At 40.2% G+C, this 17415-nt stretch overlaps 1 protein-coding gene across 1 annotated transcript in view; it reads left to right on the plus strand.

Moving 5' to 3' along the window:
• Nucleotides 1–17415, plus strand: part of LOC307020631 (collagen alpha-1(XI) chain-like) — an 82746-nt gene that overhangs the window by 30823 nt on the left and 34508 nt on the right. The window contains exons 12-32 of the mRNA XM_079652139.1: nt 1426–1500; nt 2184–2267; nt 3621–3677; nt 4036–4089; nt 4220–4273; nt 4625–4678; nt 4784–4837; nt 5540–5593; nt 5681–5725; nt 6580–6633; nt 6734–6778; nt 8179–8232; nt 9223–9267; nt 9623–9676; nt 9760–9804; nt 10462–10515; nt 10609–10653; nt 11579–11632; nt 11730–11837; nt 13058–13111; nt 17290–17343. Of these exons, the coding sequence (XP_079508265.1) occupies nt 1426–1500; nt 2184–2267; nt 3621–3677; nt 4036–4089; nt 4220–4273; nt 4625–4678; nt 4784–4837; nt 5540–5593; nt 5681–5725; nt 6580–6633; nt 6734–6778; nt 8179–8232; nt 9223–9267; nt 9623–9676; nt 9760–9804; nt 10462–10515; nt 10609–10653; nt 11579–11632; nt 11730–11837; nt 13058–13111; nt 17290–17343 (1197 nt within the window). The remainder of the gene's footprint in view (nt 1–1425; nt 1501–2183; nt 2268–3620; nt 3678–4035; nt 4090–4219; nt 4274–4624; nt 4679–4783; nt 4838–5539; nt 5594–5680; nt 5726–6579; nt 6634–6733; nt 6779–8178; nt 8233–9222; nt 9268–9622; nt 9677–9759; nt 9805–10461; nt 10516–10608; nt 10654–11578; nt 11633–11729; nt 11838–13057; nt 13112–17289; nt 17344–17415) is intronic.

Consider the following 17415-nt stretch of genomic DNA (forward strand, 5'->3'; position numbering starts at 1 on the left):
TGGGAAAGGCAGATGGGAACACATGGCATCAATTTGAGCAGTCTGAGATTTCTGCACATGACAAGACTGCTAAATAGATTCTGGTTCCTCTGGAAACACCGGGTACGGCTTAGACCTAATCCTTAAGATACGTTTTGGTCCTAATAAATATAAATCTCCTCTTCAGTATAGTTTCAATGTTAATTTGTACTGTTATTTTCCAGGATAAGCTTCTTTAATGCATTCATTTTGCTTTTGGATATATTGCCAAGTTGTAAACAGTTTTAAAGTCCCAAAAGGATGAAACCTGAGGTCTTTGGTGACTCCATGACTTTTGATCTGAAGCCAAATGTGCTCTTACACCTCAACATTGTTTGTTTGTGACACGATTGTCTTTGGCCTAAGCTCTGACCCTAATGCTAACATTGAATGCTAACACGTGTTATTCCTAGAGTTAACATTGCCAATATGGGCTGAGGATTATAGCCTCCCAGGTCTATATCTAGTGAGGCAACATCCCTAGGTAAGCTTAAAGAAATGACATTCTTTAGTCTTTACTCGTGATTGAATCCCTTGTCTTTTTAGTAGGATTAGTCTATTAGCTTTTGTAATAAGCAACAACAATTTTAATCGTAGCACAAAACCTTCCCATTGAAATTATTGTTGAGGATAAAGAAGTGCTGTGCTGTGAAAAGATGATTTGCTCAGTCCCTTCACTGTTACTATTGTTGCTATACTGATATCAGTTGTTTCTTATTTTCAATTTGCAGAGCTGGAAACCCTCCAAGGGATTATAGAAAAGTAGCATAATCATGTTATCTAATAATACGGCTTGCTCATTAGCTACATCTAATTATTTTTTTCTTTCAACGTTACACACTGGTGTACACGTCAACAAAACAATAGCTGATTATTCAAATTCAAGACTTCCAGCAGAACACTTGGTAGAGCTTGTGACCCATAAACAGTGGCTTGGTCTCTGTGTTGTGAAACCGGGTTTTGATTAGGCCTGGTACCATTTGCCATGTGTCATCCCCTCTGTCTCCTCCTTTCAACAGTGTCACTTTAATAAAGGTGGCCTGACATATTTTTTTATAAATGCTATTTATTTTTAAGAATGAGATTGTTAGAAACAATACTTTGAATAGTGTTTTCTCAGTTAATGGGAATTTTAAATACTTTGTTTTGATTACTTAACTCAGCTCCAACTGCATTACACTTTCACAATCAATCGAACTTGATTTATTTAGCACATTTCATACACAAAAGGTGCTTTACAAACCAAATAAAAACAACAATCACCCCCCTACCGGTTCGTTAACAGAGCAACACATTACTTTCTGATTAATAAGAATACTTGAGACTAACAGAATTCAAATAGCACAGGAGACCTGACTTTGTACCTATAATAAAAACCAACTCTCTGTCCATCCTCTGGTTCTTTAGGGTCCTCCAGGGCGTTCTGGTCTGCCCGGTTCAGACGGCCTCCCGGGGCCTCCAGGTACCATTCTGATGCTTCCAGTAAGTCTTGCCACCTTCACATGCCCACGAGGCTGTCTGTCTTATTCCCTCTCACATCCTATACACCCTTCATCTGAGGCACTAGCCCGTGGACTCACTTCATTTAGTGAGTTTACCTCATAGCATCACCAGCAGGCCAAAGGACCACAACCTTATTTTCTTTGGGTTACAAATCACTTACCTTGTAAATGTCAGCCAGTGCGATGGAGTGGAACCAGTGACTGAGGCTTTGGAAAGCTTGGTGACACATATTTGTGTGTGTGTGTGTGTGTGTGTGTGTGTGTGTGTGTGTGTGTGTGTGTGTGTGTGTGTGTGTGTGTGTGTGTGTGTGTGTGTGTGTGTGTGTGTGTGTGTGTGTGTGTGTGTGTGTGTGTGTGTGTGTGTGTGTGTGTGTGTGTGTGTGTGTGTGTGTGTGTGTGTGTGTGTGTGTGTGTGTGTGTGTGTGTGTGTGTGTGTGTGTGTGTGTGTGTGTGTGTGTGTGTGTGAGCTGCCCATGCTCATATGTCAGCATGTGTGTTTGTGGCTTGGTGACAGCTTTACAGGTTTATTTGAAAAGAAAAAAAAAAAGGAAAATGATTTGAACACACACTCACCAGGGGAGACCATAAGAAGTCTCACTCTGTAAAGGGCGAGAAGTCAATTTGTTTTTAATTGTGTTTTTTGTTTTGTTTTGTGCTTCACAGTTCCGTGCGGGTGGTGAGTCGCACAAGGGACCTGTGGTTTCAGCCCAGGAAGCTCAGGCTCAGGCTATCCTGTCTCAGGCCAGGGTAAGTACGCCCCGAGTGCATCCTTCTCAGTTTAAAGAACACTTTACTATGAGTCTCTGTGCCTTGGTTTAAAAACAAAGCTTTTAATTAATAGGAAAATACTGTGGTATATTAAAAAGAGAAAAGTGTATAAAAGAAACATTCAAAATGGCCCAGAAAGTGTAGTAAAAAATGAAAGTCCCACTCATCCTATAAATGTTCTACATTCCAAAATATGGACCTGTGTCAGGTTAGGTAGTATATAAAGTCACACCAGATGTTCACGCTCCCCCAGGGGTCCTGATAGCAATAGCACTCTTGAAAAACAGACTGAATTATGCGGCTGTAAGCAAGGTGTGATCTATAGTAGAACACATGGAGATCATTAAATGTTACACAAACTCTGAATATTCACACATTCACAACTCTATAGAGCTGGAGGGCTGCCAAAATGGTGAAACATCATTTGGTCATGCCTTGAAAGCACCTTTCTATATTTGTCTTGTATGCCAGTGGTTTGACCCCGAAGCAGGAAGAAATAAAAAGAAAACATTGCAGCAGACGTGATATTAAAAGGGAATTGAAGGAACACATTGTTGACATGTTGAATTCACTTCACTTTCAAACTTCACCTCACACCTGCCACAATGCAAATAACTAACTAAATGGAAGTTGGCCTTAAATGTAATCGGGGCTTGAAGTGCTTTCCTTTGATTTAGCAAATGCTCCTTTAGTAATCAGGTTGGAAATAAATCCCAGACAAGTGTTTTGGCAGGCCAGGAATGTGGTCGCCCATGAGCAGGAAAAAAGCTCAGAGTGGTAAACCCTGAGCAAGAACAAAGTAAAGCTTGCGTATAATATACTGAGGCTAAATCGTCTTTTTATTAGTCTTTCATTCTCTTTATTCTTTACTCCTTTTGGTTTCAAGCCCAGTTTAGTTGAGTAAATGATGTGTCACTTTCAACTCCTACTGTAGTACGGGAACTACATAGCATTTTAACATCCATAGCTGATTCATTTTGTAGTTTAAGAATTATCCAATAAATAATTTGTACTTGGTCTTCATTTTGAGAAATAAAGCCAATTTATTTTTAGTGGTTTCAATATATAAAAAGTATCTCCATCAGATTAAAGACAGACGCTCAGTAATTCACTTCAATGGATGCTAATAAACTAACAGCAAATAGAAAGTTATACTATGCAGTCAAGGCTGCACGACTAATTCAAAAACATATATTTTCCCAATTCCTTTTAATAGAGGCGCAAATATCGTTTTCGAAATCATTCAATTGGAGTAGACAGGTCGTCATTTGACAGAGTGTCAACACTGTTAGCTGACCTGATGTTTATGGGCTGTTTCTGTGTGATCCCCAGCTTGCCATGAGAGGACCTTCGGGGCCAGCGGGCATGACAGGAAGGAACGGACCTGTGGTGAGTACATTTGGAAAAACTGTCCACACGTAATCACATCTTGATTTACTTCCTGTTGCACCCATTTGTTGCACCGTTGATGAAAGTACACATTTTGGCAATCAAGGCTTCTTCCTGTGAAATATTCAACCAATCATTTGTAAATGTCCTTAAACACACAAATACATACTATTACAGATGCCATCCTCTTCCTGCTTGTATGACTGGATTTAAAAACAAACTTTTGCCATTTCTTTGGTGGGATCTAAAGGATTTAGTACACAAGCAAATCAGCGGCTAGTTAAACCTAGATTGTTCCGTTTTTTTCAGCCGAAATAATTAATTAATTCTGTCTGTGTTTGTTTATCATTTTTAATAGGGAGGTCCTGGTTCTAACGGACTTAAAGGTGACGGAGGTGACTCCGGACCACAGGTGAGTTGAGTTTTATTTTATGATACAAGGGAAATATTCAAACAACTTTTTATTTTTTTCTTTACATATCTGTAATACAAGTGTTCAATGTTAAAGTTTTATAACAAATATGTCGTTGTTTTCCCCATAGGGACCCAGAGGTCTTCAGGGTTCAACTGGTCCTACAGGGAAAGCAGGAAAGAGGGTAAGGGTTCTTTCTAACCTGGCTGTCTTTACACTTTATTGCTTATTTTATTCTCCAGCACAGAAGGTTTTGCTTAAATGTGCACATTTCTAATATTCCATGCCAATAAGTGTGCGAGAATCAGTGCCCAAAGAGAGGAGCCTAGTTTCAAACATGGCTGTATTTCGAAATAAGTCAGCTGCATTCAATAACCGCCTCTACAGTACGTGTTGTGTAAATTCATAAAGTCGTGTTTATCTAACTATAAACAAGTTCGAAGAAGGAGCTTTTCTCCAAAACAATCAAAGATAATTAAATATTTGTTCAATATGATTCCCATATAACATGTCATGATATCTGTGTGTCCTCCAGGGCCGTAACGGAGCCGATGGTGCCCGAGGAATGCCAGGAGAGGGGGGCGGCAAGGTAAAGCACACATCATGCTTTTCAATAAACCAGTGAGTGTCTGTTGGATGCGTCTGAAAAGCTCCTGATAGATTGAGCTAACGGTTGATAACTTTGCTGTTTCAGGGCGACAGAGGTTTCGACGGCCTCCCTGGTCTTCCTGGGGAAAAGGGGCATAGAGTAAGTATGAGGAGACAGATTTTGAGTTCGTCGAATGAACAGTCAGAGGTCAAACACCGTTAAAGACTTTAACTGTCTCCAACAAATAAGAGACTGTAGGATCTAAAACAAAACTGCATTGATCCCAGTCATTTCCGATCTGTAGCCTGTGCTTAACATCAGAATCAGGGCCTCCTCCCATCCATCTCATGTACACTCCAGTGGCGACAGATATGAATTCTGAACCCGAATGACTCATTATGGCGTGCGTCTGACCCACTTATGAAGGTGGGGCCGACTCCAGATCCACTTGGGCTGCATTTAACCAGCCTGGAGGCGCATGAGGATGGCTGAGTTTGATGTGTTGGGAATTTGGACTTTCCGAGAGAGGATAGAGATCACAGATGGGTATTTCTAGACTGGCTTTCATGCCTTATTCTATACTAAGTAATTACAGGGCTACTAAAAGATAGGCGAGCCCTATAGGGCACTATGAATACTTGAAACCATATAGGTCCATGCCAATTGTGGTGAAGTGTAGATTAAAGGTGCGTTTGTTGCCATTTTTGTTGCCCTCTCTTTTACTTTTAAACATTGCTTCTCCATCTTTTGACCCCCATATCCCATGTTTTAAAATAAAAGCTTTTTTTTCTTGCTCAGCTGAAGAGTTCAAGCTTGTGGACTCCCTTGTTACATCCGTCTTCTGTGATCTTTTCTTTACAGGGAGAGCTCGGCTCTTCAGGTCCTCCAGGCTCTCCAGGAGACGATGGCCAGAGAGTAAGTAGTACATCAGTCACCATATAGCCGACACTCAAAATGTAAACGAATTCCTTGATAACACACTCTTTCTCTTTCGATCCAAAGGGTGAAGATGGCCAGGTTGGACAGAGAGGTGTGGCTGGAGAGAGTGTAAGTTATTTTACTATTATCTGATCACAGATTTGCTAAACTGTACCTTGTTAAATCCAGAAAAATAAGAATATGATGACCATTTGACCACTATGTTACTCCCCCTACTTTGCTACTACAGGCCTCATCCCTTAATTCCTTCCTCCACATTCATTTTTTGGCAATTATTTAAACACACAGCCTCACCATCCTCTCCTCTTGCAACTGTAACAACATTCCTGTCTGCAAGGACCATTTGGTTTGGAATTTTGATCTCAGTGGACAGAAATACTTTAAATAATAGATCAGAAAATAGAACCGGGAAATGTGTTTATCAGTCATTGCCAGTGACTGCCATATGCTGCCTGGTTCAGTTCAAATGGACCATAGAGCTGCATGACAAATGGCTGCTTCCTGTCATACCCCAAACAACATGGTACACTTTAAGAAATAGTTGCACGGCATTTCATCACACACACACACACACACACACACACACACACACACACACACACACACACACACACACCCACACCCACACCCACACCCACACCCACACACACAAACACACACACCCACACGCACACACACACACACACACACACACACACACACACACACACACACACACACACACACACACACACACACACACACACTTAAGATGTTTGGATAAGAAACAGCTCATTAAATATACATGTAGTTGCTATGTATGACCACAAGGGGTCAGTGTTTCGCACATTTAAACCAGTGTTTTATTTTCAGCCTATTTTTAAATACAAATCATAGTCATAGAAAACTAACATGATTGCATATATGTGAAAGTCTTATTTTAATTATATTTATTAAATCTGTGTTTGTCTTTTTATATACAGGGTCCTCGAGGTTTGCTCGGCCCCAGAGGGTCTTCGGGTACTGGTGGACAGCGTGTAAGTAACACCTCTTTATCACCTAATTCTAAAACTACTCAGAATTAGTTTTCTATCTCAATGATGGTGAGTTCTAATGTTATATTTATAATCTCTTTAGGGTCTTTCTGGTCCTGATGGTCAATCTGGTCCCAAAGGAAACATGGTAAGAAACATTTTGGCCTTTTTGTATATTTATCAGGGAGAGGATGAGGTCTGATTGTTAGAAAGGAAGTCTTCCTGCACATATTTGTGAGGACCATCTGAGCAATCCGTGTGTAATTTGGCTTGCTGGAGGCCGATTGCAGGTCTGTGACCTTTCACTCCTGTGTAGGAGACCATAGGTCATTTGCTGATTAGAGATGGTAGATGGAGACGGAGGTGTCTCATCAGAGTGGTCCGACCTTTTCCTTAAACCACAAAGCCTGCTGACTAACACTATGATAGAGATACCTCAAGCTTTAGTAAGGGGTGAAACAGGAAGTGTGTCTGTGCGTGGTTCCGTCATGCGTTCAGCTTCCTGGAGGGTCTCAGTGGGACATATGAATGAGGGTAACATATCATTGGTCAAGACAGCTGCACAAGCCCCTACGTTGTCTGTGGTCATTGAGTCATTGCGCTGAGGAATTAAGCAGCTGTTTCAGAGACACAAAACAATGGGAATAACTTGTGCTTCTCATTAGAGCTAGTATTGATTTCTACAATTTCTAATAAAAACATCAAAGCACTACACTCAAAAGTATCCACAGTAGTAAAGCTTTCCAAATGGGTTTATAAATGCTCACATATGAATGTTTTAAATACAAGAACCAAAATGTTTTAACTCAATATCAGATTATTGCTGACTTTGCATTTGGCATCCAAGGCCCTGCCAACAATCTCAGTGAGGGAACCTAAACGCCTCTGAGTCAAGCTTTTGTATTTGGTGTTTGTTGTAACAGCTGGAGAACATTGCTGCACAAAGGTCTGTTGTTGTGTGTGTTTGGTTTGTGAGACACTAATTCTCAACAGATATACCAAACAACCCACCATCCCAGTTTCTATCGTAAAACATGAATCCATACCCAGATGGCTCTGTAGGTCCACAGCATGTATTTAAGTTGTATTTCTGAGCCAAACATAGATTCTGAGCATGCAGCAGATCTTAGTGCTGGCTTTGAACTAAAAACAACTTTGGTTAAGGTAAGGAAACCGACAGCTTTCCCCAGGGGCGAGTGCATCATGTATCTGCCCACCAGTTGTTCCTTTTGTTTGAAATTCTTGACACAAATTGGATAAAGCCAATTCAACCAATCTATCTAAGCTATCCAAAGTCTTCTTAAACATGGTATCACCGTTTTGAAAAGCAACAAAAGACACACAACGACTGTTTAAGGTCTCCCTTTTATTGCCCTTATAGAAACGTTAATTTAGTGTTTGACTGTATTCAACAAGATTATCTGAGTTTGTTGACAATATTCTTTCTGTTTTAATAATTGTACTAATAAAATCATACAATCGAATTGATCAAATGGAAGTGCTTGGAAGTATTAAATGCACCCTCTTATTTTTCTTTGTTTTTCACAGGGTCCACAAGGAGAGCCGGGGCCTCCTGGGCAGCAGGGTAATCCTGGTCCACATGTAAGTGTATTTTCTCTATTTATTTAAACCCTGTCTGATCATTCTCTTTCCTCTTTTGTCCCCATCTGCTCAATGTCTCAGTTCCTCTCTTTCTTGTCATCTTGTCTCTCTGCCTCAGTCTGTCCTTTTCATGCTACACACTTGTTGCCATATCCATTGTGCAACGAGGGAGTATTATGAACCCTCCATCCTTCATTCCTTAAGTTGTTGCCACTCCATCGGGAATTTCACAAAACTGACACCAAAATAAAGAAAATACTGTACAAGTGTTCACTAATATTGTTTCTCTGCGGTCAACCTCCTCTCTGTCCAGTTGAGATTAGACATATTGTATTCATTTGACAGCACGTAACCCTATTACCTTCCAATTGGGGGCACAGTATTCCACTTTGGAGTCATCTTTAATACAAAACAGTCCTCCCAATAATGTAGCCAGGGCTTAACAATCATTGCCAGGTAAGACTTTCAGTCCTGCTGACGCACATAGCCTGGATAGGATGGTGTTATTCCTCTGGAAATTATTAGTAGGGACCTATTCTGATGGTATACGGGTTGAATAAATTACTTTGTTTTACTTAAAGCTGGCCGGAGACAGCTTGATGCCTTTCAGAAAAAGCATTAGCCCATAGAAAAATAACACAGTTTGCTCATTTTTACTTTTTTTTATTCTTCATGGTGTGAATTTTCAAGAACAGTGTGTGACTTTAAAGTGACTGTGGAAAAGTGAACCTCCCTTTCCACAGCTGCACATCTGAATAAGCAGCATGAAGAACCTGGCAAAAACAAATGGTTTGAATTAAAGAAAGAAGTAGATACATAGATTACAAAATAAAAAAATTACAAATACAGCACATTGACTTTCCTAAATTGACGAAACAGGTGTTCTTTTTCCACTTCAATCCGTATCCGTCTGACGTAAGCCAGATTATGTAAAAAGACAAAAATGTGGCTGAATGTTCTGATAACAGACTGCTATCGATTGTTTTTCAGGGTCTTGGTGGTCCTCAAGGTCCGATTGGGCCTCCTGGTGAAAAAGTGAGTATAAAGTGAACCCAGTCTCCCCTCATGTCCTCCCACCACAACTCTGCTGCACCGATAAGTGATTGTTTCAGTCATAAGTGATTCTACAGATACACTTAACTTACTGGCTTCTCTAAAGCAGGAAACACACACAAGGATAGACACACGCACACACTATATACATATTACCAATACCTCTTCTGCATAAGCGCTTACTCTGCCTAACTGAAAGTAATTTATTTGTGGTTTTACGGTTATTTAATAAGATTTCAAGCATCTAAACCTTTGGCAGTCTTCATAAAACTGTTAAGGTATACACTCATCCATCTTCTATCTGTTAAACGTCTTATTCATTGCTTTTTGTTTATAGGGACCTCAAGGGAAACTAGGTTTGGGTGGCCTTTCTGGTGCTGATGGCCCTCCTGTAAGTAACACGCCTGACTTTTGAAGTCATTCAAAACCACTTGACACAATGATGATATGCTGCTAAACGTAATCATTTTACAGGGTCACCCCGGTAAAGAAGGTCCTGGAGGCGAGAAAGGAGCAGCTGTAAGTATAATGTTAAGATGTTCATTTAGATTTGTATTAAGAAGTATATAACGTATGTTGTTTTAAGGATTCATTAAAGCACAAGCGGAAAAGATTGGGTGAGGCTGACTTTGGAAATAATTAAATGTAGCATTTGTTTAGCCTGCAATTGTGCCAATAGGGCGAGGTTTAATATAACCACACACTTTAGATGATATCTGGTCAATTGCCTCAGAAATAGAATACACTAAATTGGCCTATTGTGTTCATTATTTCCAGTGAACCGCTAATCTGGGGACTTTCTGGGATTGCCTGGTTATAACATGTCGTAAAATGCTTTATATAGAGTAAAGAAAATTAAAATAGGAAATACATTGATGCTGTTGTGTTATATAAAATAATGATGGCTAGATTTAAGTGGTTATTTGGTGTTTACAAACATGTAGGTTTAGACTAGTGGATACAACAGTAGGTGTTTCTGTCCAATTAACTTGGTTTTACATGTTCTTGTTTTAATGTGCATTACTTTGCCCGATTGCTTCTTGAGGGTTATTGTTACATCAAATCAATTGTAATTAATGATAAAGTATCTCTAAATTCTCTAATTCAGCAAAAACACAGTAACATGCGTTTGCAATGCTCTTCACCAATCACATCACACTCTTTGCAATCCTTTAGGGTTTCAGTGGTCCTAGTGGATCCATCGGCTACCCTGGGCCTCGCGGTGTGAAAGTAAGCACTATCTTAGTCATACACTACCACCTTTCCATTATACGTTTCCTTTTCCCCTGAATTCTCATCCTGACTCTTGTTCTCTCTCCCCAGGGTGCTGAGGGAATTAGAGGCCTTAAAGGGGGCAAAGGAGAAAAGGTAAACATCTCTACAGCTCCCTCCCTCACAATGATTGACAGATGTCTTTCCAGGACAATGGACCCATAACAGATACAATTCGCTGTAAAATGAGGTTTCCCTGCATTCTAGTTAGTGGAAAAAGCTCCTAAGGGCCCATCATGCTGGCAGTGAAGTCTTCATGCCACTAAGCTGAAATAGTGTGTACATTTAAACTAGAATGAGGCTGTTTGTAGGGCTGTTTCTCTGGATGTGACCTGTCGCCATTGTTTTCTTGAATTGCAGTTGTAGAATTTAGTTTCTATCGCTGTGCCAATGGATAGATTCATTTCAGTCAATCATCAGGAAATTGAAACTCTTCAGAGATTACCAAAAAGCAGTTAACATGTTGTTAAAACCTCTGCTTTGATACTTTAGTCACACATAGAAAACAACTGGGAAGTATGTTACTAGTCCCAAGTCCTACATGAGGTTATATACTCATCATATTTTATTCTGTCAAGATTTATTTTCTTGGTCGTATAATGTATGAAAATATGTCAGAATATTGGCATTAGTTTATGTAACGTAGTGATATAAGCCATCATAAAACAATGACAGCAGTGCATTGGATACGTTTACAACTGCATTCTGATGTTTAGCCACCAGATGTCAGTAGAACCACAGACAGAAAGAGAAACTTAAAAAACGGCTTCTGGGAATGCTTCATTAAAGTGGCCACTAGGTGTCAGTGTTAAACTATCTGAAGGCACCCTTCTACTTTTGCATATAGTGCTAATAAACTGCCATAAATAAGTTTCACCATGACTTTTTTAGTGGTCCATCAGTTATCTTCAATCGTGTTTGCTATTGTGCACTTCTACCTTATGGACTGTATCAGTGTTTTGCTTTATTGATAACACTCTCAGCTCGTGATGAAACAGCTTTTTATCTCTCTCATCTTCAGGGAGAAGATGGGTTCCCCGGCTTCAAAGGCGACATGGGTCTCAAGGGTGACAAGGTGAGTCCTCATATCAAGACAGAATACTGATGTTTGCAGGTTCACAAGTGCTTGTGATAGGGTAGCTAATATAATGTACTGTTTTCTATGCATCAAGGGTGAGAATGGTGTATTAGGAGTCAGAGGAGAGGATGGCCCCGAGGGCCCCAAGGGAACATCAGGACCAAACGGAGAGTCCGGTCCTTTGGGAACAGGTGGAGAGAAGGTAAATAATCTGCTACTGCAAAGACTGAATCGTAAAACTGTTTGATAAATATGTATTATTGAGATATTGAAGTTCCAGTTTGTTCGCATAAATTAATTACACCAAGATGCAATCAAAATGCTTTGCAAGATGATAAGGTTAACACATTCATATGTGAATATCATGTGTGAATAGTAGGAAGTCTGTGTCAGTGCTTTTGTGGGAACAAACCATTGTTTCGATGTTTCTTTTCCCACTGTGGTATAGGTCTAATAACAGATGCCTTTAATGAACTGGAGAGAGAGAAGTCTGAACTGTGTTTTTTGCTTTAGTTTTGTAGCTGTTTTGATCACACTGAAGTTTCGATTTTCTCCACCTCCCTTCAGTCCTACAACAGTCCCATTTAGTTGGGTTATGCTCACTATTTCTCCATGGAGCTTTGATCTTTCTGTAACTTGCTGCAGGATTTATACTCTGACAAAGAAGTATCAAATGTTACACCAAGTCTTTTCGCAGATTCAAAAACAATATATCAATTTAAAGAAAAATAATAAATACTCTAAAACCAATAGACTGTTTTCTCATACAGTAAATACGCTTGTCAAATCAATTTTGTGGTTTAAATGACTTAATAGAAAAACACAGTTACGATCTCAGGACGGATTAATTGTGATTTAATTAGATAGAATATTCTCAAAATAATTAGAAATGAATACAAAAAGGAAACTTCATTAGCAAGTTTTCAATTTACTCAAATTAAAATCACCATTTGCCTCACAGATGATCTACTTTGCAATGCTACTTTATATATATCAAAAATTGATTTAACGCTTTGCTGACATCCTCATCCTAGTTTGATTTAAATTAGTGCAACATTGCAGTTAATTATGAACAAACAGGCAGAAGTATTGGATTCATAATAAAAACTATAAATACTTGACCTTAGTTTAAAAGCAAACATAGTTACATCATATTCCATGTACCTCTTTATGACCACAAACCATAATAACCATAATGACCAACGTAAATCCACTTTTGGGCGTGAAGCAGGATAGCCTCTCCATGGATGATGTCATGTCCATAAACGTGGTATTAAAATGTTCCCACAAAAGAAATAAAACTTTATGGTTTGAAGTTTATTGCTTTTCGTAATGCTTCTGTGAACTTTACTGCAGTCTCCCAAACGACATCTCTGGTGACACAATGAATATTCATCATCTTTGTTTTGTGCTCCTTTTTAGGGAAAACTTGGAGTCCCTGGATTACCTGGATACCCTGGTCGACAAGGCCCCAAGGTGTGTGGCGAGAGTTAAAATCTTCTTTCATTTCATTTCAAACCTTTATTTATCCAGGTGTATCCCATTGATATCATTAATCTCTTTTTCAAGGGAGACCTGCTCAAGTAGGTTCCACATGAGACAGAACAACAAAAGGACATCATACAGCATCATTACAGGGATTATAATTGACATAACTATCCACATGAACAGATACCAACAGCTTCCGATTGAGTAGCAACCGAGCTTTAAAAACATTTAGTGGTACCAGATTGCTCAGTTTCCATTTCAATTGCAGACTATTCCAAGACAGTGGCGCTGCGCATCTAAATGCCATATTCCCTAAGACAGTCCTAGCAGTTGGCACATTTAATAAAAACACAGCATGCGATCTCAGGCACTAGCCGCTTACAATTCGCCGTGAGATCAGGGAGCAGATGTAGGTTGGAAGTTTCCCTAACATGGCTTTATATATAAAAATGATCAATGCACAGGAATTCTTACTGTGCATGGCTCCTCTTCAGAGGTCAGGGATCTGTTTGTGTTCTGTGTCGTCATCAAGAATATCAAAGAAGAAGACATTTCCCACCGTAGTAGTGTGAACAGTTGAAGGACAATAGAGTGGTGCAGTAAGGACGTCCTTATCTAGGCACAGCCGGAACTTTCTATCACTAAAGGGTCACTTTGACAAAAACAAGAGATTTTTCTCTGTGGCAAATAAGCGTTTATGTTACTTACACGTTTTGTTCGGCCAATACTGATGTAATTTATGTCGTACAACAATACTTGAATCTACATATCTAATATTTCAGTCATCTAAACAAAAGAATGTCAAAAAGTATCTTCAAGACGTGGGAGTCCAAAGTTGTAAAATGCTTACTCATTCCCAGGTTTTCTGATTTATTCCTGCACCACTCTGTTCCTGTTTTTCCCTTACGTCACTGGCTTTTCAGTGTGAAGGTATTATGCCCATATGTGTACATAATGCATATCTCTATATACAGTAGATGTGCATGTGTATACTGTCTGTCAGACCATGATCCACCCCTCCTATCCAAACTTGCTCTCCTTTGCCTTTCTGCAATCTTCAGACTAACCCTTACTCACACAAACACAAACCCAAGGAGACAACTACTTTGCTTTCACTGCAACTCTAATTCAGGAAGCCTAAGTGGCATGGTCACCTGCTGGAGTCATCAGCTGTCCTCCCTCCTTAAACTCTCCCAGGCATTCTCTTGCACTGTAGCGCTGACCACTGTGCCACGGATCCACTATGGAGATGTGCTGCTGCAGCTGCTTCCTCTGCTGCTGCTGCTGCTGTCAGCTCTGACAGCTTGGCATTGATATGACAGGTCAGATACACCTCTGCCCACAACATCCACACAGCCAGGTCTCTGGCCGCGTCTGTAAATGTCAGAGGGATCTGAGCTGGCACACAAATAACACAGCTGGACAAATTACACCAAGGGGGAGAGACAAAGAGGGAAATAAATAGAAGTTAATTAATCTCTGGTAATTTGCAATGACTTATTTTAATTAGTGGATATTTGTCACTTAATGGTAAAAACACAAAGGGTATTTCTTTGTTTGTATCCATCAATACTTTTAAACAAAGGCTACCCACAAATGTTCCCAGTGGAGCGCGGGATAGGATCTTCTTTTTGACTGTTTTTGAGACAACAAGCCCTCCTGTCATTAGGCGCGTTCACACCAAGTACTTTTCCCACAAAGGTTCCTGAGAACTCTTTACTTCTCATAAACTAAGTACAGATCGCGTTCACACCGGAAATTAGTTCCTGGGGGAGGATTAGGCAAATGAAGCCGCTGACGTCACTTCTTCTTCTTCTGGTTTGGGTTTACTGGCAGGCTGCAAACAACTTCACGGCGTATACTGCCGCCCAAAATCCCCGGCCGGAAGTCCCCGGAGTTGGGGACTGGCTTCAGTAGAAGCTGCTGGGAGTCTTCTACTGAAGCCTTCTGAGTAAACGGCCAGAACGCCGACACCTCCTCATCTCCACCGCTCCCATGTTTTATTTTGTGTTGTCATAAGTTAGTCTCTCTGCGTTTCTGCGCTGGGCTAATGCTAATGCTAATAATGCAATGCGAGGATAATAAAATGGCGGCTTCACAAAAGTTTTGGGGAGTTTGACGGGGCGTGGTTTGCATTCCGCCCGGCCAATCAGACACAGGAACCTTTTTCTCCCACGAAAGTCCCTGCTCTCTAGCAGGGACTGAAAAGGGGGTAAAAAAGTTTTCTAGAACTAATTTAGTTCCTGGGACTTTTTGGTGTGAACGCAACTAAATCGTAATTCTCAGGAAACGTTGTGGGAAAAGTACTTGGTGTGAACGCGCCTATTGTATAAACACTTTTTTCACTATAGCCTGTGCCTGAAGAATTTTCTGAAAGAAAAATAGACTTGTGACACCCACTCTAAACTAAAACTGTCTCCAAAAACTTATAATGATGAATCTTTTATAAACCAAGGGCTCTATCATCATCATAAAAACTTTCTTCAAAGAATTCTTTGTCACATTGTTGGAAGTTTTACTGAATGTATTCATAAGATTTAAGCAATTATGTGCTGATTGATGTTTATATAATAAATAGGCAAGATAAATCAATTTGGAGTTCATCAAACATCACAGAAAACACAGTGATAATCTCAGGAAGGGATGATTGTGATACACACACGTAGAGAAAGCATGAAAAAAGTAATTCCATTCGTTTTACCAGAATTTAAATTTGCCACATTGATGATCTACTTTGCAATGCTACTTTATCAATCTGAGTATCTGCAATCATTTCCTCTTTTCAGCCCGCTTTTAATATGTTTCTTTTACTGTAAGAAAAAGACACTTGTGACGCCCGTTCCAAACTCTGAGAAAGCTGTCGTTCCAAACTTATAATGAGGATTCTTTTCCAAACCAAATCCCCTAACATTAAAAAGATACTTCACATTATGTGGACACTTTTAGGAGCTTTTCTTTAATGGATTCATAGTGTAGAACTTTATTAAATGTCACATCGTCCTCAAGGGTATGTTCAGGGTCAAAGTCCTGGCCCATCCGCAGCCTTTATCCCCCTCCATCAGCCGGGGCATGAATCCCTCCGCTGGCTGTGTGTTTGGCCGCTGCGCCCCATCACTCTCTGTTGACAGCTTTCCCACACCGTTAATTCTGGGCGCCATTTGCAATAGTTTCCTGCCTGTCTTATCTCTCTGGCGCAAGTCAGGCTTGTCCAGTTCTTAGGATTTAGCAGCCAGGTATATATTACACAGTTATTAATGGCATATGTATATAATAATGTATATATCGCACATAGTTTGATGGTATTTACATAACCCCACCTCTGTGAAAAACAAATTAAGCAGTATAGATGTCCCGTCTCGCTATCTCCCAAATGTTGGGCTGTTTACCTCTTGCAATTCTGCCCACGCTGCCATGCTTATACCGAACAGTATTACGCCCCTTATATTCATATGCATGTGTACAGTAATGAGCACTTTAGATGTGCATTGCATCAAAGTGTTTTTTAAACGTATAAACACTCATGACCTTGCAGTGAAGCTGAGTGAAAGAAATGTTTAACCTAAATTGGTTGAATACATATTTATGCTACCTAATGCTGCATAAAGGGCCCGCTGCTCTTCTTATCACCCCACGGTGAATGCCCTCCTGTTATTTGTTTGACTGGCACCATCGCTGCTATCAGAGGGCGCAGCCTGTGAAAGTCCAATAACTAAATTGCTGATGGGTATCAAGGGGGATCTGCTGTTTTCCCTTCCTTTGACTTTATTTGCTCCCACTCCTTTTCCTATCTTCTTATTTTGCTTCCTAACTGTGCTAACAATCCCCCAGCCCCTCTGTCTGTCCGTGTGACAGACAGAGGGGAGGAGGAGACTTTCCCTTTGGGCTCATCTTAAGCAGTAAAAGAAGATCATTTGTTTCTTTGGGAAATCATAACCCATAAAAGTGTGCTCTATGATAGGAATCTGCTGACCATGAAAATGAAAGTACTAGTTTTAGGACTTGACAGTTTCTTTTTTAATGAGACTTGGTCAGAAAAGAACAATGAATCGTTTTCTCTTCAGAGTCTGTCCCGTTGCTGCTTGACACAGACTAAGGTAGACATCTTACATTTATACCCTGAACTTCTCTAATGTATTTCTCCTCTCCGTCACTTCTTTCCTTTGCAGGGCTCCAACGGATTCCCTGGATTCCCAGGGGCGAATGGAGAGAAGGGAGGAAGGGTGAGCCTCAAAATGAATAATTCTCTCACCTTTTAAACACATGTACTCTTGGTCTCTGCGGGGTTTCCTGGG

Source organism: Notothenia rossii, assembly GCF_949606895.1.
Source record: "Notothenia rossii genome assembly, chromosome: 9".
Taxonomy (NCBI): Eukaryota; Metazoa; Chordata; class Actinopteri; order Perciformes; family Nototheniidae; genus Notothenia; species Notothenia rossii.